The 22,826-nt window shown below is 39.8% G+C and overlaps 2 protein-coding genes across 3 annotated transcripts in view; both read left to right on the forward strand.

Annotated features, from left to right (window-relative positions):
- LOC117328302 (lysine-specific histone demethylase 1A-like) overlaps nt 1–22,288 on the forward strand; it is a 42,031-nt gene extending 19,743 nt beyond the window's left edge. For both annotated transcript variants that reach the window (XM_033885825.1, XM_033885826.1), the window contains exons 10-18: nt 1,406–1,496; nt 1,730–1,864; nt 4,585–4,658; nt 5,059–5,207; nt 7,260–7,355; nt 12,041–12,243; nt 14,649–14,891; nt 18,907–18,988; nt 19,367–22,288. In XM_033885825.1, coding sequence (XP_033741716.1) covers nt 1,406–1,496; nt 1,730–1,864; nt 4,585–4,658; nt 5,059–5,207; nt 7,260–7,355; nt 12,041–12,243; nt 14,649–14,891; nt 18,907–18,988; nt 19,367–19,581 — 1,288 coding nt within the window. In that variant the 3' untranslated portion in view covers nt 19,582–22,288. The remainder of the gene's footprint in view (nt 1–1,405; nt 1,497–1,729; nt 1,865–4,584; nt 4,659–5,058; nt 5,208–7,259; nt 7,356–12,040; nt 12,244–14,648; nt 14,892–18,906; nt 18,989–19,366) is intronic.
- LOC117328525 (dentin sialophosphoprotein-like) lies at nt 19,983–21,182 on the forward strand. Its single transcript, XM_033886061.1, has one exon. The coding sequence runs from the start codon at nt 19,983–19,985 to the stop codon at nt 21,180–21,182; it is 1,200 nt and encodes a 399-aa protein (XP_033741952.1).
- Nucleotides 22,289–22,826: the final 538 nt, after the last annotated feature.

Consider the following 22,826-nt stretch of genomic DNA (forward strand, 5'->3'; position numbering starts at 1 on the left):
AGTCATCAAGGTAGTCCATATCTTAACCTACAGTCTTAGGTCAGACTTTAGAGACAGTCACCAAGGTAGTCCATATCTTAACCTACAGTCTTAGGTCAGACTTTAGAGACAGTCACCAAGGTAGTCCATATCTTAACCTACAGTCTTAGGTCAGACGTTAGAGACAGTCATCAAGGTAGTCCATATCTTAACCTACAGTCTTAGGTCAGACTTTAGAGACAGTCACCAAGGTAGTCCATATCTTAACCTACAGTCTTAGGCCAGACTTTAGAGACAGACACCAAGTAAGTCCATATCTTAACCTACAGTCTTAGGCCAGACTTTAGAGACAGTCATCAAGGTAGTCCATATCTTAACCTACAGTCTTAGGTCAGACTTTAGAGACAGACATCAAGGTAGTCTATATCTTAACCTACAGTCTTAGGTCAGACTTTAGAGACAGTCATCAAGGTAGTCTATATCTTAACCTACAGTCTTAGGTCAGACTTTAGAGACAGACATCAAGGTAGTCCATATCTTAACCTACAGTCTTAGGTCAGACTTTAGAGACAGTCATCAAGGTAGTCCATATCTTAACCTACAGTCTTAGGTCAGACTTTAGAGACAGTCATCAAGGTAGTCCATATCTTAACCTACAGTCTTAGGTCAGACTTTAGAGACAGTCATCAAGATAGTCCATATCTTAACCTACAGTCTTAGGTCAGACTTTAGAGACAGACACCAAGGTAGTCCATATCTTAACCTACAGTCTTAGGTCAGACTTTAGAGACAGTCATCAAGGTAGTCCATATCTTAACCTACAGTCTTAGGTCAGACTTTAGAGGCAGACACCAAGGTAGTCCATATCTTAACCTACAGTCTTAGGTCAGGATTTAGAGACAGTCATCAAGGTAGTCCATATCTTAACCTACAGTCTTAGGTCAGACTTTAGAGACGGACACCAAGGTAGTCCATATCTTAACCTACAGTCTTAGGTCAGACTTTAGAGACAGTCATCAAGGTAGTCCATATCTTAACCTACAGTCTTAGGTTAGGATTTAGAGACAGTCATCAAGTAAGTCTATATCTTAACCTACAGTCTTAGGTCAGACTTTAGAGACAGTCATCAAGGTAGTCCATATCTTATCCTACAGTCTTAGGTCAGACTTTAGAGGCAGACACCAAGGTAGTCCATATCTTAACCTACAGTCTTAGGTCAGACTTTAGGGACAGTCACCAAGTAAGTTTATATCTTAACCTACAGTCTTAGGTCAGACTTTAGAGACAGTCATCAAGGTAGTCTATATCTTAACCTACAGTCTTAGGTCAGGATTTAGAGGCAGTCATTAATTATATAAGTTTTGTACAAATTTCTTGCCAGTAATCATTTGTCTTGTGTTCAATAACTATTTGGATGGTTTTCCAGAATGCAGGAGAAGCATGTGAAGGAGAAGCAGTGTGAACAGCAGAGGACCATCATCAGCCTTCAGGAAAAACTCAAGAAAAATCAGACTATAGTAAGATAAATATCCTACAGAGTTTAGAGAAACTAAATAAAGATTAAGCTACAGCAATTATAAATTCAATATCCTTATACATTGTAGGGGTATCTCAAAAAAGTGGAATTAAGTTATCCTATATATATTATATATATATATATATAATAAAAAAAAAAAACGATTTACCTGGGTAACCACATTTAGTGATACAAAGGAGAAAAGTTGTTTGAAGCTAATTTTCTGTATTCCAGATGTTGTCTGTAAAGGACAGGGTTGAAGAGTTACACAGACAATGGAAGGAAGCGTCGGACGTCAAACCACCACGCGATATCACTGCAGAGTTTCTTGTCAAAAGTAAACTACGTGATCTTAACTCGGCTTGTAAAGTAAGACATTTTTTATTTTTGCATATTTTTACCAATTTCTTTGATAGGCTTGGTAGGCTTTAAATGTATAATTGATGTATAATAATTATTGCGTTTTTCTGAGTCATTTTGATTGAACAATTTACGCTAAAGTTATAGTATTGTCATTTGTTTGATTCTATCACTTAAATATTTTCTGAAGAGTTTTGTGTAATGAGTTGGTGACTTATCTCTGATTGTTTTTCTAAAACTGTTAAGGTAATTAAAGATTGACTCTATATAATTGATAGTGAATGGTGATAGTTACAGCGTGCCACCTAACCACTCTAATTAAAGATTGACTCTATAGTGAATGGTGATAGTTACAGTGTGCCACTTAACCACTCTAATTAAAGATTGACTCTATAGTGAATGGTGATAGTTACAGCGTGCTACCTAACCACTCTAATTAAAGATTGACTATATAGTGAATGGTGATAGTTACAGCGTGCCACCTAACCACTCTAATTAAAGATTGACTCTATAGTGAATGGTGATAGTTACAGTGTGCCACTTAACCACTCTAATTAAAGATTGACTCTATAGTGAATGGTGATAGTTACAGCGTGCTACCTAACCACTCTAATTAAAGATTGACTCTATAGTGAATGGTGATAGTTACAGCGTGCCACCTAACCACTCTAATTAAAGATTTACTCTATAGTGAATAGTGATAGTTACAGCATGCCACCTAACCACTCTAATTAAAGATTGACTCTATAGTGAATGGTGATAGTTACAGCGTGTCACCTAACCACTCTAATTAAAGATTTACTCTATAGTGAATGGTGATAGTTACAGCGTGCCACCTAACCACTCTAATTAAAGATTTACTCTATAGTGAATGGTGATAGTTACAGCGTGTCACCTAACCACTCTAATTAAAGATTGACTCTATAGTGAATGGTGATAGTTACAGCGTGCCACCTAACCACTCTAATTAAAGATTTACTCTATAGTGAATGGTGATAGTTACAGCATGCCACCTAACCACTCTAATTAAAGATTGACTCTATAGTGAATGGTGATAGTTACAGCGTGTCACCTAACCACTCTAATTAAAGATTGACTCTATAGTGAATGGTGATAGTTACAGCGTGCCACCTAACCACTCTAATTAAAGATTGACTCTATAGTGAATGGTGATAGTTACAGCGTGTCACCTAACCACTCTAATTAAAGATTGACTCTATAGTGAATGGTGATAGTTACAGCGTGCCACCTAACCACGTGCACTCTAATTAAAGATTGACTCTATAGTGAATGGTGATAGTTACAGCGTGCCACTTAACCACTCTAATTAAAGATTGACTCTATTAATAGTGAATGGTGATAGTTACAGCGTGCCACCTAACCACTCTAATTAAAGATTGACTCTATAGTGAATGGTGATAGTTACAGCGTGTCACCTAACCACTCTAATTAAAGATTGACTCTATAGTGAATGGTGATTGTTACAGCGTGCCACCTAACCACTCTAATTAAAGATTGACTCTATAGTGAATGGTGATAGTTACAGCGTGCCACCTAACCACTCTAATTAAAGATTTACTCTATAGTGAATAGTGATAGTTACAGCATGCCACCTAACCACTCTAATTAAAGATTGACTCTATAGTGAATGGTGATAGTTACAGCGTGCCACCTAACCACTCTAATTAAAGATTGACTCTATAGTGAATGGTGATAGTTACAGCGTGCCACCTAACCACTCTAATTAAAGATTGACTCTATTAATAGTGAATGGTGATAGTTACAGCGTGCCACCTAACCACTCTAATTAAAGATTGACTCTATAGTGAATGGTGATAGTTACAGCGTGCCACCTAACCACTCTAATTAAAGATTGACTCTATTAATAGTGAATGGTGATAGTTACAGCGTGCCACCTAACCACTCTAATTAAAGATTGACTCTATAGTGAATGGTGATAGTTACAGCGTGCCACCTAACCACTCTAATTAAAGATTGACTCTATTAATAGTGAATGGTGATAGTTACAGCGTGCCACCTAACTACTCTAAGGCTGACACAAATCCTATTGTTACATGTTGCTGTTGTAGTCAAATACATAATTATTATGAATTAATTTCAGAAAACACAATCCCATTGGAATGTAAAACAATGTTTATAGTGTATGTCTTTTTTGCCCACTCCTATCCGGATCACTTTGCTAAATAACGGACACATCAACATAAAATACTCCTGTAAAAGAAAGGACTTTACTCATTAAACATGCTAAATAACGGACACATCAACATAAAATACTCCTGTAAAAGAAAGGACATTACTCATTAAACATGCTAAATAACGGACACATCAACATAAAATACTCCTGTAAAAGAAAGGACGTTTCTCATTAAACAGCTGTACCATATTCAACATAATAAGCGCATGTACCCCTTTAAGCATATCAATATCCCACCTTTTTTTCAGGAAAAAAGGATGGGTGCACTAATTGAAACATATAAACAGTTCCATACCTTACTCAGACAATATATTCTTCATTCTTTTAATAAAAATCTCTGGATTATTTTTTGCTACAAAAGTATGTTTTTAATTCAAAACATTTACTTTTTCTGCTCAAACTTCACTTGAAAGCTTTTCCCTGTATATGGCTTTGTAAAGCACACCCTTTTAAGTGTTTGTAAGTTTAAGTGCACTTACTTTGTTGATTACGGCATTATTATTGATCTTTACAGGAATATGAACAATTACAAGTACAGCAGAAAGAGATGGAAGAAAAACTACAAGAAATAGAGAGTACTCCTCCTAGGTAATTCATACACACTGATTAGAGAGTATTATCATAGTAAAGATTATTTATCTTTAGAGTTAAATCTAATGAAATATATTATAAGGTTCCTGACATAAAGATAACATTAATCATATACAGGATCAGGAATTTAGTGTTTCCTAAGTCCCGCATTGCAATGTGTTGTAAACACAGGTTTGGTTAAGGTCACAGTATAATCTGTCAGCTAAAGAAGTAATAATTGACTCCATGATGGACAAAGTAGCAATATTTATTGAGGATGAAGATGAAATGTATTAAAGTGAAGATGCCCCCTGGGTCTTATTCCTACATGTACACAAGCTTGTATCCCCCCAAGCTCGCCATGTTTTGACCATCCACTAGGCTAGCACTACATAGTTAATGACTTTTGTTCTTGTAGTGATGTGTACCTATCATCTCGAGACAGACAAATTCTTGACTGGCATTTTGCCAACTTGGAGTTTGCCAATGCTACTCCCCTCTCCCTCTTATCACTGAAACACTGGGACCAAGATGATGACTTTGAGTTCTCAGGGAGTCATATCACAGGTAAGATAGCTCTCACACCTCCCCTTAATAGTCACATGGTTTGTACTGATGATAAAAAGTGCTGGTATCTGGGTTCAGTGTGCAGAAAAGTGCTGGTATCTGGGTTCAGTGTGCAGAAAAGTGCTGGAATCTAGGGTCAGTGTGGGAAAAAGTGCTGGAATATGGGGTCAGTGTGGGGAAAAGTGCTGGAATCTGGGGTCAGTGTGGGAAAAAGTGCTGGAATCTGGGATCGGTGTGGGAAAAAGTGCTGGAATCTGGGGTCAGTGTGGGGAAAAGTGCTGGAATCTGGGATCGGTGTGAGGAAAAGTGCTGGAATCTGGGGTCAATGTGGGGAAAAGTGCTGGAATCTGGGGTCAATGTGGGGAAAAGTGCTGGAATCTGGGGTCAGTGTGGGGAAAAGTGCTGGAATCTGGGGTCAGTGTGGGGAAAAGTGCTGGAATCTGGGATCGGTGTGGGGAAAAGTGCTGGTATCTGGGTTCAGTGTGCAGAAAAGTGCTGGAATCTGGGGTCAGTGTGGGGAAAAGTGCTGGAATCTGGGGTCAGTGTGGGGAAAAGTGCTGGAATCTGGGGTCAGTGTGGGGAAAAGTGCTCGAATCTGGGGTCAGTGTGGGGAAAAGTGCTGGAATCTGGGGTCAGTGTGGGGAAAAGCGCTGGAATCTGGGTTCAGTGTGCAGAAAAGTGCTGGAATCTGGGGTCAGTGTGGGGAAAAGTGCTGGAATCTGGGGTCAGTGTGGGGAAAAGTGCTGGAATCTGGGGTCAGTGTGGGGAAAAGTGCAGGAATCTGGGGTCAGTGTGGGGAAAAGTGCTGGAATCTGGGTTCAGTGTGCAGAAAAGTGCTGGAATCTGGGATCGGTGTGGGGAAAAGTGCTGGAATCTGGGATCGGTGTGGGGAAAAGTGCTGGAATCTGGGTTCAGTGTGGGAAAAAGTGCTGGAATCTGGGTTCAGTGTGGGAAAAAGTGCTGGAATCTGGGTTCAGTGTGGGAAAAAGTGCTGGAATCTGGGTTCAGTGTGGGAAAAAGTGCTGGAATCTGGGATCGGTGTGGGGAAAAGTGCTGGAATCTTGGGTCGGTGTGGGGAAAAGTGCTGGAATCTGGGGTCAGTGTGCAGAAAAGTATTGGAATCTGGGGTCTGTGCTGGAATATGCTCGTGAGGGCTTGAAAAGTACAAAAATTCATACTTACTTGACATGTTGTAAACATATTGTTTTTTCTCAGATTCCTTAAAAATGAAAAAAATTATTTATTTATGAAGTAATTCATCCCAATGAAAATAAAAATTGCCTAAATTTCCTACAAATTGTAGAAAAAATCCACCAGGAAAATTGAAATAAAAAGTACTTAAATGTACTTAAAAGTTTTTGCATGGAAAATCTGTAGGAAATGTGAATAAGAGACTTATGTCCCTTTGTAATAATATGTACGAACTATAAATGAGAGACTTATGTCCCTTGGTAATAATCTGTACGAACTATAAATGAGAGACTTATGTCCCTTGGTAATAATCTGTATTAACTATAAATGAGAGACTTATGTCCCTTGGTAATAATCTGTATTAACTATAAATGAGAGACTTATGTCCCTTGGTAATAATCTGTAGTAACCGTGAATGAGAGACTTATGTCCCTTGGTAATAATCTGTACGAACCATGAATGAGAGACTTATGTCCCTTGGTAATAATCTGTAGTAACCGTGAATGAGAGACTTATGTCCCTTGGTAATAATCTGTACGAACCATGAATGAGAGACTTATGTCCCTTGGTAATAATCTGTAGTAACCGTGAATGAGAGACTTATGTCCCTTGGTAATAATCTGTACGAACTATAAATGAGAGACTTATGTCCCTTAGTGATATGAAACAAATATCCTTCAATTGATGATTTGGTTTTTTTCATCCCTTCTCAAGTAACACGATCATGATTTGATTACAAACTTTGGTAATAATTTCATATATCTCCACAATAGAATACTCTTAATGATACAGATCGCATTACAAATAATTGAGTTATCAAGAGCTGACAATATTTATGATAATTTTCTGTTGCTTGACCAGTAAGAAATGGATACTCCTGTGTTCCTGTGGCTCTGTCTGAAGGTGTTGACATCAAACTTAACACTGCTGTTCGCAAAGTTACCTGTAACCCTAATGGTAAGTAATACCTGTAACTAATGGTAAGTAATACCTGTAACCTTCATGGTAAGTAATACCTGTAACCCTAATGGTAAGTAATACCTGTAACCCTAATGGTAAGTAATATCTGTAACCCTCATGGTAAGTAATACCTGTCACCCTAATGGTAAGTAATACCTGTAACCCTAATGGTAAGTAATACCTGTAACCCTAATGGTAAGTAATACCTGTAACATAATGGTAAGTAATACCTGTAACCCTAATGGTAAGTAATACCTGTAACCCTAATGGTAAGTAATACCTGTAACCCTAATGGTAAGTAATACATGTAACCCTCATGGTAAGTAATACCTGTAATCCTAATGGTAAGTTATACCTGTAACCCTAATGGTAAGTAATACCTGTAACCTAATGGTAAGTAATACCTGTAACCCTCATGGTAAGTAATACCTGTCACCCTAATGGTAAGTAATACCTGTAACCCTAATGGTAAGTAATACCTGTTACCCTAATGTTAAGTAATAACTGTAACCCTCATGGTAAGTAATACCTGTAACCCTAAAAGTAAGTAATACCTGTAAACCTAAAGGTAAGTAATACCTGTAACCCTAATGGTAAGTAATATCTGTAACCCTCATGGTAAGTAATACCTGTCACCCTAATGGTAAGTAATACCTGTAACCCTAATGGTAAGTAATACCTGTAACCCTAATGGTAAGTAATACCTGTAACATAATGGTAAGTAATACCTGTAACCCTAATGGTAAGTAATACCTGTAACCCTAATGGTAAGTAATACCTGTAACCCTAATGGTAAGTAATACATGTAACCCTCATGGTAAGTAATACCTGTAATCCTAATGGTAAGTTATACCTGTAACCCTAATGGTAAGTAATACCTGTAACCTAATGGTAAGTAATACCTGTAACCCTCATGGTAAGTAATACCTGTCACCCTAATGGTAAGTAATACCTGTAACCCTAATGGTAAGTAATACCTGTTACCCTAATGTTAAGTAATAACTGTAACCCTCATGGTAAGTAATACCTGTAACCCTAATGGTAAGTAATACCTGTAAACCTAAAGGTAAGTAATACCTGTAAAGCTAATGGTATGTAATACCTGTAACCCTCATGGTAAGTAATACCTGTAACCCTCATGGTAAGTAATACCTGTAACCCTAATGGTAGGTAATACCTGTAACCTAAATCGTAAGTAATACCTGTAACCCTAATGGTAGGTAATACCTGTAACCTAAATGGTAAGTAATACATGTAACCCTAATGGTAGGTAATACCTGTAACCCTAATGGTAAGTAATACCTGTAACCCTAATGGTAGGTAATACCTGTAACCTAAATGGTAAGTAATACCTGTAACCCTAATGGTAGGTAATACCTGTAACCCTAATGGTAAGTAATACCTGTAACCCTAATGGTAGGTAATACCTGTAACCCTAATGGTAAGTAATACCTGTAACCCTAATGGTAAATTATGCACATATTTAAAAGAAAACATACCGGTACATCCCTGAATAAAGGTCTTATGATTTCCTTTCTGTCATGTAATATGCATGTCGACATGCATGACTGTCTATAAATTGATCATAAGGTATAGCATGGTGATCAGGTGTTTTGGCACAGAGTTAGTTGTGCGTTTGAAATATCGAATATTACACAAGATGTAGGCCTTGTTCATCTGTATAAGCAACTAATAGTTATTTTTTGACCTGTAGATCTAGTCCAGTTCAGGATGATGAACAGGGTAAATGTTATAAACTGATTTTGAGTAATTTGAGTAAATTGAGAATAGTGCTGACAATTTCATTTACTATTATTGGTATCAGTGAGTGTATTTTATTGATGATTTTTTTCACATCAAGTAGGGACTAACTATAATCACATTTAGTAAGGACAGTCTGTAATTCTCTGTGTAGAATTGATTCCTACTAGAAACTATTATTATACCCCCCGCAACGAAGTTAGGGGGGGTATACTGGAATCAGGTTGTCCGTCTGTCTGTAGACACAACGATGTACCGGCTACATTTTTGTACTCCTCCTAAACTACTGATCCGATTTCAACGAAACTTCATGACAATAATCATTATACATTGTAGGTGTGCGTAATCTATATCACGTCGTAATTTTTTGGTTACCATGGTAACCAGGGCACAAAACTTAGTTTTTTGGGCGAGTTTGACGCAACGATGTACCGGCTACTTCTCCTAAACTCCTTATCTGATTTCAACGAAACTTCATGACAATAATCCTTATACATTGTAGATGTGCGTAATCTATATCACGTCGTAATTTTTTGAATAAATCCAATTCACACTTTACCTTTCTCATAACCTTTTTAATTTTTTCTTTGTTATAAATTGATCAATTGAAAAGATTTTCTCGTGTGAAATCATTTTATAATGTCATGTACAACAATTTATTCATAATATAGATAAGAAAAGAATTAGGGTAACCAAGAAAACTGAACACGACTAAGTGAGATTTAACTGTATATCTCGTTTATTGTATAAATGAACACATAGTAACGATGGGGGTTGCAGGAGCGGGGGGTATGAGTTGGCCCTCTGGACGACAGTTCTAGTTACATTTAGTAGGGACAGTCTGTATACATTCTCTGTGTAGAATTGATTCCTACTAGAAACTATTATCACATTAAGTAAAGACAGTCTGTAATTATCTGTGTAGAATTGGTTCCTACTAGAAACTATTATCACATAAAGTAAAGACAGTCTGTAATTCTCTGTGTAGAATTGGTTCCTACTAGAAACTATTATCACATTAAGTAAAGACAGTCTGTAATTCTCTGTGTAGAATTGGTTCCTACTAGAAACTATTATAACATTAAGTAAGGACAGTCTGTAATTCTCTGTGTAGAATTGGTTCCTACTAGAAACTATTATCACATTTAGTAAAGACAGTCTGTAATTCTCTGTGTAGAATTGGTTCCTACTAGAAACTATTATCACATTAAGTAAAGACAGTCTGTATACATCTGTGTAGAATTGGTTCCTACTAGAAACTATTATCACATTAAGTAAAGACAGTCTGTATACATTCTCTGTGTAGAATTGGTTCCTACTAGAAACTATTATCACATTAAGTAAAGACAGTCTGTATACATTCTCTGTGTAGAATTGGTTCCTACTAGAAACTATTATCACATTAAGTAAAGACAGTCTGTAATTCTGTGATAATATCAGGTCTATAGGCCTCTATAGGACAGAGCATGCTGTGATGATATCAGGTCTATAGGCCTCTATAGGACAGAGCATGCTGTGCCAATATCAGGTCTATAGGACAGAGCATGCTGTGATGATATCAGGTCTATAGGCCTCTATAGGACAGAACATGCTGTGCCAATATCAGGTCTATAGGACAGAGCATGCTGTGATAATATCAGGTCTATAGGCCTCTATAGGACAGAGCATGCTGTTATGATATCAGGTCTATAGGACAGAGCATGCTGTGATGATATCAGGTCTATAGGACAGAGCATGCTGTGATGATATCAGGTCTGTAGGACAGAGCATGCTGTGATAATATCAGGTCTATAGGACAGAGCATGCTGTGATAATATCAGGTCTATAGGCCTCTATAGGACAGAGCATGCTGTGATAATATCAGGTCTATAGGACAGAGCATGCTGTGATAATATCAGGTCTATAGGCCTCTATAGGACAGAGCATGCTGTGATGATATCAGGTCTATTGGCCTCTATAGAACAGAGCATGCTGTGATAATATCAGGTCTATAGGCCTCTATAGGACAGAGCATGCTGTGATAATATCAGGTCTATAGGCCTCTATAGGACAGAGCATGCTGTGATGATATCAGGTCTATAGGACAGAGCATGCTGTGATAATATCAGGTCTATAGGCCTCTATAGGACAGAGCATGCTGTGATAATATCAGGTCTATAGGCTCTATAGGACAGAGCATGCTGTGATAATATCAGGTGAATAGGACAGAGCATGCTGTGATGATATCAGGTCTATAGGACAGCATGCTGTGATGATATCAGGTCTATAGGACAGAGCTGGATGTGATAATATCAGGTCTATAGGACAGAGCATGCTGTGATAATATCAGGTCTATAGGACAGAGCTTGATGTGATAATATCAGGTCTATAGGCCTCTATAGGACAGAGCTTGATGTGATAATATCAGGTCTATAGGCTCTATAGGACAGAGCATGCTGTGATAATATCAGGTGAATAGGACAGAGCATGCTGTGATAATATCAGGTCTATAGGCCTCTATAGGACAGAGCATGCTGTGATGATATCAGGTCTATAGGCCTCTATAGGACAGAGCATGCTGTGCCAATATCAGGTCTATAGGACAGAGCATGCTGTGATGATATCAGGTCTATAGGCCTCTATAGGACAGAGCATGCTGTGACAATATCAGGTCTATAGGCCTCTATAGGACAGAGCATGCTGTGATGATATCAGGTCTATAGGCCTCTATAGGACAGAGCATGCTGTGATGAAGGCTACCAAGATCATACTTTGTATGTCACAGGGGTCAAATTTACATAAATCAGTGTCTTCCCCATTCTCTTAACTCATTAGAAGCAGGTGAGCAATTCAGGGCCATTGGGTCATTATTTTTCTGTAATTGTGAAACAAAATTTGATCTTCAATAATTATAATAATGCAATGTTCTTATTAACTTGAAGGCGTGGAAGTGGTGGTGAGTAATGCCAAAAACAACACGGGGCCCCAGACACTGAAGGGGGATGCTGTACTGTGTACACTGCCTTTAGGTGTAATGAAGGAGTGTATCCGTGGTAACGGTCTTAACAGTGTCCAGTTCGTCCCACCTCTCCCAGACTGGAAGTCTGCAGCAATACAGAGGATGGGTTTTGGCAATCTCAATAAGGTATATGCTTTGTTTATCAGTGAATTGGGATTCAGTTTACTATACAATGCAACATCAAAATGGGGCTTGTAATTCTTTACATTCATGTTCCTTACATTTCAAATTATTGAACAAATAATTTTATGTTCTTCTATAGATTGTATATTGAAATGATTTGAAGAGATGTTTATTGTTAGAAGTTTTCCCCCTATTTCCACAGGTTGTGCTCTGTTTTGACTGTGTATTCTGTTTTGACCGTGTATTCTGTTTAGACTGTGTATTCTGTTTTAACCGTGTATTCTGGTTTGACCATGTATTTTGTTTTGACTGTGTATTCTGTTTTGACCATGTATTCTGGTTTGACCATATATTCTGTTTTGACGGTGTATTCTGTTTTGACCGTGTATTCTGTTTTGATCGTGTATTCTGGTTTGACCGTGTATTCTGTTTTGACCGTGTATTCTGGTTTGACCATGTATTCTGTTTTGACCGTGTATTCTGGGTTTGACCGTGTATTCTGTTTTGACCGTGTATTCTGGTTTGACCGTGTATTCTGGTTTGACCGTGTATTCTGGTTTGACCATGTATTCTGGTTTGACCGTGTATTCTGTTTTGACCATGTATTTTGGTTTGACCATGTATTCTGGTTTGACCATGTATTCTGGTTTGACCATGTATTCTGTTTTGACCGTGTATTCTGGTTTCCCCCTATTTCCACAGGTTGTACTCTGTTTTGACCGTGTATTCTGTTTTGACCGTGTATTCTGGTTTGACCGTGTATTCTGTTTTGACAATGTATTCTGGTTTCCCCCTATTTCCACAGGTTGTACTCTGTTTTGACCGTTTATTCTGTTTTGACCGTGTATTCTGTTTTGACCCTGTATTCTGTTTTGATGGTGTATTCTGTTTTGACAGTGTATTCTGGTTTGACCGTGTATTCTGGTTTGACCGATGTATTCTGTTTTGACTGTGATTTCTGGTTTGACCGTGTATTCTGGTTTGACCATGTATTCTGGTTTGATCATGTATTCTGTTTTGACAGTGTATTCTGGTTTGATGGTATATTCTGTTTGATGGTGTATTCTGTTTTGACCCTGTATTCTGGTTTGATGGTGTACATGTATTCTGGTTTGATGGTGTATTCTGTTTTGACCATGTATTCTGGTTTTCCCATGTATTCTGGTTTGACCGTGTATTCTGTTTTGACCGTGTATTCTGGTTTGACCATGTATTCTGGTTTGACCGTGTATTCTGTTTTGACCATGTATTCTGTTTTGATTATGTATTCTGGTTTCCCCCTTTTTCCACAGGTTGTGTTCTGTTTTGACCGTGTATTCTGGTTTCCCCCTATTTCCACAGGTTGTGCTCTGTTTTGACCGTGTATTCTGTTTTGACCGTGTATTCTGTTTTGACCGTGTATTCTGGTTTGACTGTGTATTCTGTTTTGACCGTGTATTCTGGTTTCCCCCTTTTTCCACAGGTTGTACTCTGTTTTGACCGTGTATTCTGTTTTGACCGTGTATTCTGGTTTGACCATGTATTCTGTTTTGACCATGTATTCTGTTTTGATTATGTATTCTGGTTTCCCCCTTTTTCCACAGGTTGTGTTCTGTTTTGACCGTGTATTCTGGTTTCCCCCTTTTTCCACAGGTTGTACTCTGTTTTGACCGTGTATTCTGTTTTGACCGTGTATTCTGGTTTGACCATGTATTCTGTTTTGACCATGTATTCTGTTTTGATTATGTATTCTGGTTTCCCCCTTTTTCCACAGGTTGTGTTCTGTTTTGACCGTGTATTCTGGTTTCCCCCTATTTCCACAGGTTGTGCTCTGTTTTGACCGTGTATTCTGTTTTGACCGTGTATTCTGTTTTGACCGTGTATTCTGGTTTGACTGTGTATTCTGTTTTGACCGTGTATTCTGGTTTCCCCCTTTTTCCACAGGTTGTGCTCTGTTTTGACAGTGTATTCTGTTTTGACCGTGTATTCTGGTTTGACTCTGTATTCTGGTTTGACCGTGTATTCTGGTTTGATCATGTATTCTGTTTTGACCGTGTATTCTGGTTTGACTGTGTATTCTGTTTTGACCATGTATTCTGTTTTGACCGTGTATTCTGGTTTGATGGTGTATTCTGGTTTGACCATGTATTCTGGTTTCCCCCCTATTTCCACAGGTTGTGCTCTGTTTTGACCGTGTATTCTGTTTTGACCGTGTATTCTGGTTTGACCGTGTATTCTGTTTTGACCGTGTATTCTGGTTTCCCCCCATTTCCACAGGTTGTACTCTGTTTTGACCGTTTATTCTGTTTTGACCGTGTATTCTGGTTTTCCCCTATTTCCACAGGTTGTACTCTGTTTTGACCGTGTATTCTGGTTTGATGGTGTATTCTGGTTTGACCAATTATTCTGGTTTTCCCCTATTTCCACAGGTTGTACTCTGTTTTGACCGTGTATTCTGGGATCCCAATGCTAACTTGTTTGGTCATGTGGGAAGTACCACAGCCAGCAGGGGAGAGCTATTCCTGTTCTGGAATTTGTACAAGGCTCCTGTGCTCCTGGCCCTGGTGGCAGGGGAGGCTGCTGCCATTATGGAGAATGTCAGTGATGATGTCATCGTCGGGCGATCCATCGCTGTCCTCAAAGGAATTTTTGGCAACAATGCTGTACCACAGGTATTGTTCTTCCTTATACTCATTATTGTTCTCATTCCATGAAAATCACTGATTATTTCTGGAAACTGATTAATCAATTATGAAATAACCTAATTCCTGATCAGTTATTGTATCGAACAACTTTGCAGTATAATACTAAATCTACTTGCCATTCACATTAATCATAAACCAATCTACTTCTTGTATTTTGCCCGAAAAATATTTCTTTAACAATGAATTTAACATGAGGACAAGTTCACATTTGCCTCTCTTATTCTAGATAATTTTTTTTAAATATTAACAAAAATGTTAACATTAATTTAGCTCACAATACTGTACGAATACACTGCTTGTCACAAAGATATGAGGACTGATAGATATGTTGTGAGACTCACATTGAAGGATTTGAATTTTGCCTAACATATTGTATTATTTTTCAACATAATTCCCTTGAGTATATCTATACACTTCCCCATCGTTGTTTAGGGGCCTCAATGCCACTTTTGTAAAACTCCTTCATCGGACTAAAAGTGGGTGCCTAAAATAGCTGTTTTCAGTTTTGGATCTACATGAAAGTCTGATGGAGTGAGATCAGGTGAATAAGGCGTATGCTCAAACAAATTAAAGCCACAATCGTGAATGGCATCTATGGCAATGGCAGACTTGTGAACAGGAGCATTGTCCTGATGGAATAACACACCTTTAGTGAGCTTTCCCCTGCGCTTAAGTTTAATATTTTCCCGTAACTGCCTCAGAAGTGAAGCATAGTAAGTGCCATTGATTGTTTGTCCCTTCTGGAGATAATCTATCAGCAGATTACCATCTGCATCTTAAAAAACCGAAGCCACAACCTTCTTAGTTGATGGAACAATCTTTGCCTTATTTGGCGAGGGAGAGCCAGGGTGCTTCCATTGTTTCGATTGTTGTTTGGCCTCTGTGGTAAAATGATGGACCCATTTTTCATCCATATTGACCTTCCTCAAATAGGTTAAGATTAGCACTCGTTAATGTGCACCTGGTGTGCTTCTGATCAACTTGGTACCCATCAGGCAGAAAGCTTTCTCATTGCAAGATCCTCAGTCAGAATGGAATGTTCATCTTTCCTGTGAAATGCTAACTCTAATGGCTATGTACCTTTCTGTGACTCATCTGTCAGTCATAACAATATCTTGTATTTTATTGACCATTTCTGGGGTTTGCAACATTGGCATGCCTTCCAGGATGGGGGTCATCCTCAAGGCTCTTTCGGCCACGCTTAAATTCTGCCACCCACCTTTCCACTGTAGCATATGAAGGGGTATCTTTCCCTTGTGTTGCTACCATATCATTATGGATATCCTTAGGTGTTAAACCTTTTTTATGCAAATATTGGATCACTGTTCTTTCACAGACTTTGTCCGTTTTACAAAAGCCGCCTGTCTTGTTTACTTTAGAGTGCTACCTCTTTGATATAACTAACCACTAGGACCAGTCCTTGGGTACACGGCCCTATATCATCAGAGAATAGTAGGATTTAAAAAGAACATCCTTGAGTACCTCCTTCAATACAAGGCTCACAACATATCAATCAGCCCTCATACTACTGTGAAGATAGAGTATATACACTGTCAGTAACAAAGATGTTAATGGTAAGTCCACCCAAAGTTCCCTACACTAATGGTTAGTCCACCCAAAGTTTCCTACACTAATGGTAAGTCCACCCATAGTTCCCCTCACTAATGGTAAGTCCACCCAAAGTTCCCTACACTAATGGTTAGTCCACCCATAGTTTCCTACACTAATGGTAAGTCCACCCATAGTTCCCCTCACTAATGGTAAGTCTACCCAAAGTTCCCTACACTAATGATTAGTCCACCCATAGTTCCCCTCACTAATGGTAAGTCCACCCAAAGTTCCCTACACTAATGGTTAGTCCACCCAAAGTTCCCTACACTAATGGTTAGTCCACCCATAGTTCCCCTCACTAATGGTAAGTCCACTCAAAGTTCCCTACACTAATGATTAGTCCACCCAAAGTTCCCCTCACTAATGGGTAGTCCACCCAAAGTTTCCTACACTAATGGTAAGTCCACCCATAGTTCCCCTCACTAATGGTAAGTCCACCCAAAGTTCCCTACACTAATGGTTAGTCCACCCAAAGTTCCCTACACTAATGGTTAGTCCACCCATAGTTCCCTACACTAATGGGTAGTCCACCCAAAGTTTCCTACACTAATGGTAAGTCCACCCAAAGTTTCCTATACTAATGGTAAGTCCACCCAAAGTTCCCTACACTAATGGTAAGGCCACCCATAGTTCCCCTCACTAATGGTAAGTCCACCCATAGTTCCCCTCACTAATGGTAAGTCCACCCAAAGTTCCCTACACTAATGGTAAGTCCACCCAAAGTTCCCTACACTAATGGTAAGTCCACCCAAAGTTCCCCTCACTAATGGTAAGTCCACCCAAAGTTCCCTACACTAATGGTAAGTCCACCCAAAGTTCCCTATACTAATGGTAAGTCCACCCAAAGTTCCCCTCATTAATGGTTAGTCCACCCAAAGTTCCCTATACTAATGGTAAGTCCACCCAAAGTTCCCTACACTAATGGTAAGTCCACCCAAAGTTCCCTACACTAATGGTAAGGCCACCCAAAGTTCCCCTCACTAATGGTAAGTCCACCCAAAGTTCCCTTCACTAATGGTAAGTCCACTCATAGTTCCCTACACTAATGGTAAGTCCACCAAAAGTTCCCTACACTAATGGTTAGTCCACCCAAAGTTCCCTACACATATGGTAAGTCCACCCATAGTTCCCTACACTAATGGTAAGTCCACCCATAGTTCCCTACACTAATGGTAAGTCCACCCAAAGTTCCCTTTACTAATGGTAAGTCCACCCAAAGTTCCCTACACTAATGGTAAGTCCACCCAAAGTTCCCTTTACTAATGGTAAGTCCACCCAAAGTTCCCTTTACTAATGGTAAGTCCACCCAAAGTTCCCTACACTAATGGTAAGTCCACCCAAAGTTCCCTACACTAATGGTAAGTCCACCCAAAGTTCCCCTCACTAATGGTTAGTCCACCCAAAGTTCCCTATACTAATGGTAAGTCCACCCAAAGTTCCCTACACTAATGGTAAGGCCACCCAAAGTTCCCCTCACTAATGGTAAGTCCACCCAAAGTTCCCTTCACTAATGGTAAGTCCACCCATAGTTCCCTACACTAATGGTAAGTCCACCCAAAGATCCCTTCACTAATGGTAAGTCCACCAAAAGTTCCCTACACTAATGGTTAGTCCACCCAAAGTTCCCTACACATATGGTAAGTCCACCCATAGTTCCCTACACTAATGGTAAGTCCACCCATAGTTCCCTACACTAATGGTAAGTCCACCCAAAGTTCCCTTTACTAATGGTAAGTCCACCCAAAGTTCCCTACACTAATGGTAAGTCCACCCAAAGTTCCCTTTACTAATGGTAAGTCCACCCAAAGTTCCCTACACTAATGGTAAGTCCACCCAAAGTTCCCTACACTAATGGTAAGTCCACCCAAAGTTCCCTACACTAATGGTAAGTCCACCCAAAGTTCCCCTCACTAATGGTTAGTCCACCCAAAGTTCCCTACACTAATGGTAAGTCCACCCAAAGTTCCCTATACTAATGGTTAGTCCACCCAAAGTTCCCTACACTAATGGTTAGTCAACCCAAAGTTCCCTTCACTAATGGTAAGTCCACCCAAAGTTCCCTATACTAATGGTTAGTCCACCCAAAGTTCCCTACACTAATGGTTAGTCAACCCATAGTTCCCCTCACTAATGGTTAGTCTACCCAAAGTTCCCTACACTAATGGTTAGTCCACCCAAAGTTCCCTATACTAATGGTAAGTCCACCAAAAGTTCCCTATACTAATGGTTAGTCAACCCAAAGTTCCCTTCACTAATGGTAAGTCCACCCAAAGTTCCCTACATTGATATTGGTCTTCACCTGAAATCTGTTACAAGTAAGAAAATATTGAATTGGCTTCTTGCATTTACCTACTTTTGTCTGTCTGTACAGCCTAAGGAGACATTGGTGACACGGTGGAGAGCAGACCCCTGGGCGCGTGGATCTTACTCCTATGTGGCAGCTGGCTCATCAGGTAACATTTGATTTAGGAGGAATTGTAAAAGACCATCATATAATTGGGAAGTAAAATAATTAGGGTGAGATGTAGGTCACAAATACCTATCAAGATCACACTTCATCATGGGACATTGTTGGTCATTATATGCACATAATAAATACCCTACCTCAGGGAACATGTTAGACATAGAACATTAGGGAGACAAGTTAGACAAAGAAGTAATTTTTTTGCTTTAAATGTAATCTTTACAAATGTGGCCCTAATTCATCACAGGTTCTAAATTCATTTATAATTTTGTGCTCAATAGATTGTGGCCTTTGTATTTCTGTGACGACAAGAAGTTATCTCCCTTGCTGTAATAATTTTATAACATGCTGTGTGTATTGTACACAGGTAATGACTACGACCTGATGGCCACACCTGTATCCCTACAGCCAGGTTCTCAGCCTCGAATGTTTTTTGCTGGGGAACATACCATCCGAAACTACCCAGCCACTGTCCATGGTGCACTGTTGAGTGGCCTGAGAGAGGCAGAACGCATTGCTGACCAGTTCTTAGGAGCTCCCTATGCTCTGCCTACTCACACCAAAACGGAGACAAAGACATGACATACTCAACTACCTACTCACACCGTAACAGAAACCAAGACACGACAAACTCAACTACCTACTCACACCGTAACAGAAACCAAGACATGACAGACACAACTACCTACTCACACCGTACCAGAAACCAAGACACGACAAACTCAACTACCTACTCACACCGTAACAGAAACCAAGACACGACAGACACAACTACCTACTCACACCAAAACGGAGACCAAGACACGACAGACACAACTACCTACTCACACCGTAACAGAAACCAAGACACGACAGACACAACTACCTACTCACACCAAAACGGAGACCAAGACACGACAGACACAACTACCTACTCACACCGTAACAGAAACCAAGACACGACAGACTAAACTACCTACTCACACCGTAACAGAAACCAAGACATGACAGACACAACTACCTATTCACACCGTAACAGAAACCAAGACACGACAGACACAACTACCTATTCACACCGTAACAGAAACCAAGACATGACAGACACAACTACATACTCACATCGTAACAGAAACCAAGACACGACAGACTCAACTACCTACTCACACTGTACCAGAAACCAAGACACGACAGACACAACTACCTACTCACACCGTAACAGAAACCAAGACACGACAGACTCAACTACCTACTCACACCGTAACAGAAACCAAGACACGACAAACTCAACTACCTACTCACACCAAAACGGAGACCAAGACATGACAGACACAACTACATACTCACACCGTACCAGAAACCAAGACACGACAGACACAACTACCTACTCACACCGTAACAGAAACCAAGACATGACAGACTCAACTACCTACTCACACTGTACCAGAAACCAAGACACGACAGACTCAACTACCTACTCACACTGTACCAGAAACCAAGACACGACAGACACAACTACCTACTCACACCGTAACAGAAACCAAGACACGACAGACTCAACTACCTACTCACACCGTAACAAAAACCATGACACGACAAACTCAACTACCTACTCACACCAAAACGGAGACCAAGACATGACAGACACAACTACATACTCACACCGTACCAGAAACCAAGACACGACAGACACAACTACATACTCACACTGTACCAGAAACCAAGACACGACAAACTCAACTACCTACTCACACTGTAACAGAAACCAAGACACGACAGACACAACTACCTACTCACACCGTAACAGAAACAAAGACACGACAAACTCAACTACCTACTCACACCGTACCAGAAACCAAGACACGACAGACTCAACACCTACTCACACCGTACCAGAAACCAAGACACGACAAACTCAACTACCTACTCACACCGTAACAGAAACCAAGACACGACAGACACAACTACCTACTCACACCGTAACAGAAACCAAGACACGACAAACTCAACTACCTACTCACACCGTAACAGAAACCAAGACACGACAAACTCAACTACCTACTCACACCGTACCAGAAACCAAGACACGACAGACTCAACACCTACTCACACCGTACCAGAAACCAAGACATGACAGACTAAACTACCTACTCACACCGTACCAGAAACCAAGACACGACAAACTCAACTACCTACTCACAACGTAAAAGTTCAACAGATTGATAGTAACAGTACCAGATGGCTCTTACGTGGATGTCACAAACAAATGACCCTTTTCTCCACAGATAATTTGTCACAATAGGGTTGCATTTTTATAAAATCCAATTTGTTTCTACTACACATAATTATACTGATACTTGAAAGTGTTATAACATATTCCAGGACTGATAATCAATCGTGTGCCAGAAACATATGATTTAAGACTCGGCCATAGTTAAACATCATCAACGGCTACATGTTCATAATTACGTATATGGACATCGTTCATTGTGTGGCGTCGTCAGACACCCGCTGTTAGGCATTATGTGTCATTGTGTGGCGTCGTGAGACCCTCACTGTAGACAATGTGGGTCATTGTGTGACGTCGTCAGACACCCGCGATAGGTAACTTGGGTCATTGTGTGGCGTCGTGAGACCCTCCTGTAGGCAATGTGGGTCATTGTGTAGCGTCGTCAGACACCCGCGATAGGTAACTTGGGTCATTGTGTGGCGTCGTGAGACCCTCACTGTAGGCATTGTGGGTAATTGTGTGGCGTCGTCAGACACCCGCGATAGGTAACTTGGGTCATTGTGTGGCGTCATGAGACCCTCCTGTAGGCAATATGGGTCATTGTGTGGCGTCGTCAGATACCGACTGTAGGCATTGTGGGTCATTGTGTGGCGTCGTCAGACACCCGCTATAGGTAACTTGGGTCATTGTGTGGCGTCGTGAGACCCTCACTGTAGGCATTGTGGGTAATTGTGTGGCGTCGTCAGACACCCGCTGTAGGCATTGTGGGTCATTGTGTGGCGTCGTCAGAAACCCGCTATAGGTAACTTGGGTCATTGTGTGGCGTCGTGAGACCCTCACTGTAGACATTGTGGGTCATTGTGTGACGTCGTCAGACACCGACTGTAGGCATTGTGGGTCATTGTGTGGCGTCGTCATCTGTCCCTTTCTTGATTTTCATTTGATCATTGAAATAATAATAATTTCAACAATTCATCTGTTTAAAAAATACCACAACTGATTCAAATCAAAACATCAGAGAAATATGTAAGTTAATTGTTGAATGTAGTGTGTCGTACGTGAAATAAATCATCTTTTCTATAATCTGGCTTTCCTGTGTATTTTTTTATTCATTAATATTCTCAAATCGCCTTGCTCTGTTGTCTGTAGCCCGTCCTTTAATAATTCTTATATCTTTTTCTTGGGTGTACTGGATCGTGGATCTTTATCAAATTGTCTTTGGTTCCAACTTGTGCCTCTTTGATCTTGGAACCGATCAAAAAAACAAAATGGCAGACAGGCAGCCATCTTGGATTTTGATACTTGGAGTATGTTATCACTATCTCTAGAGATGCACTGGATGGGTATTTTCCATATGTTGGTTCTCTTTGATCCCGAGATGTGCCATCTAAATTTTAAGACCAATAAGTATAACAATATCGTAGACAAGTGGCCCTGGGTTTTGATGATGAAAGTTTGCTTTGGCTGTTTCTTGAGTAGTGCAGAATGGATCTTTCTCAGATTTCATATACATGTAAATTGCCCTTGGTTCCTGGTGGTGCCCTGATATTGGGACTTATCAGTAAATCAAAACACGGCACCATTTTGGATATTGATAACGAAAGTGTTTTATTGCTATGTC

The sequence above is a fragment of the Pecten maximus genome, chromosome 5, assembly GCF_902652985.1.
Source record: "Pecten maximus chromosome 5, xPecMax1.1, whole genome shotgun sequence".
In the NCBI taxonomy this organism is placed as follows: domain Eukaryota; kingdom Metazoa; phylum Mollusca; class Bivalvia; order Pectinida; family Pectinidae; genus Pecten; species Pecten maximus.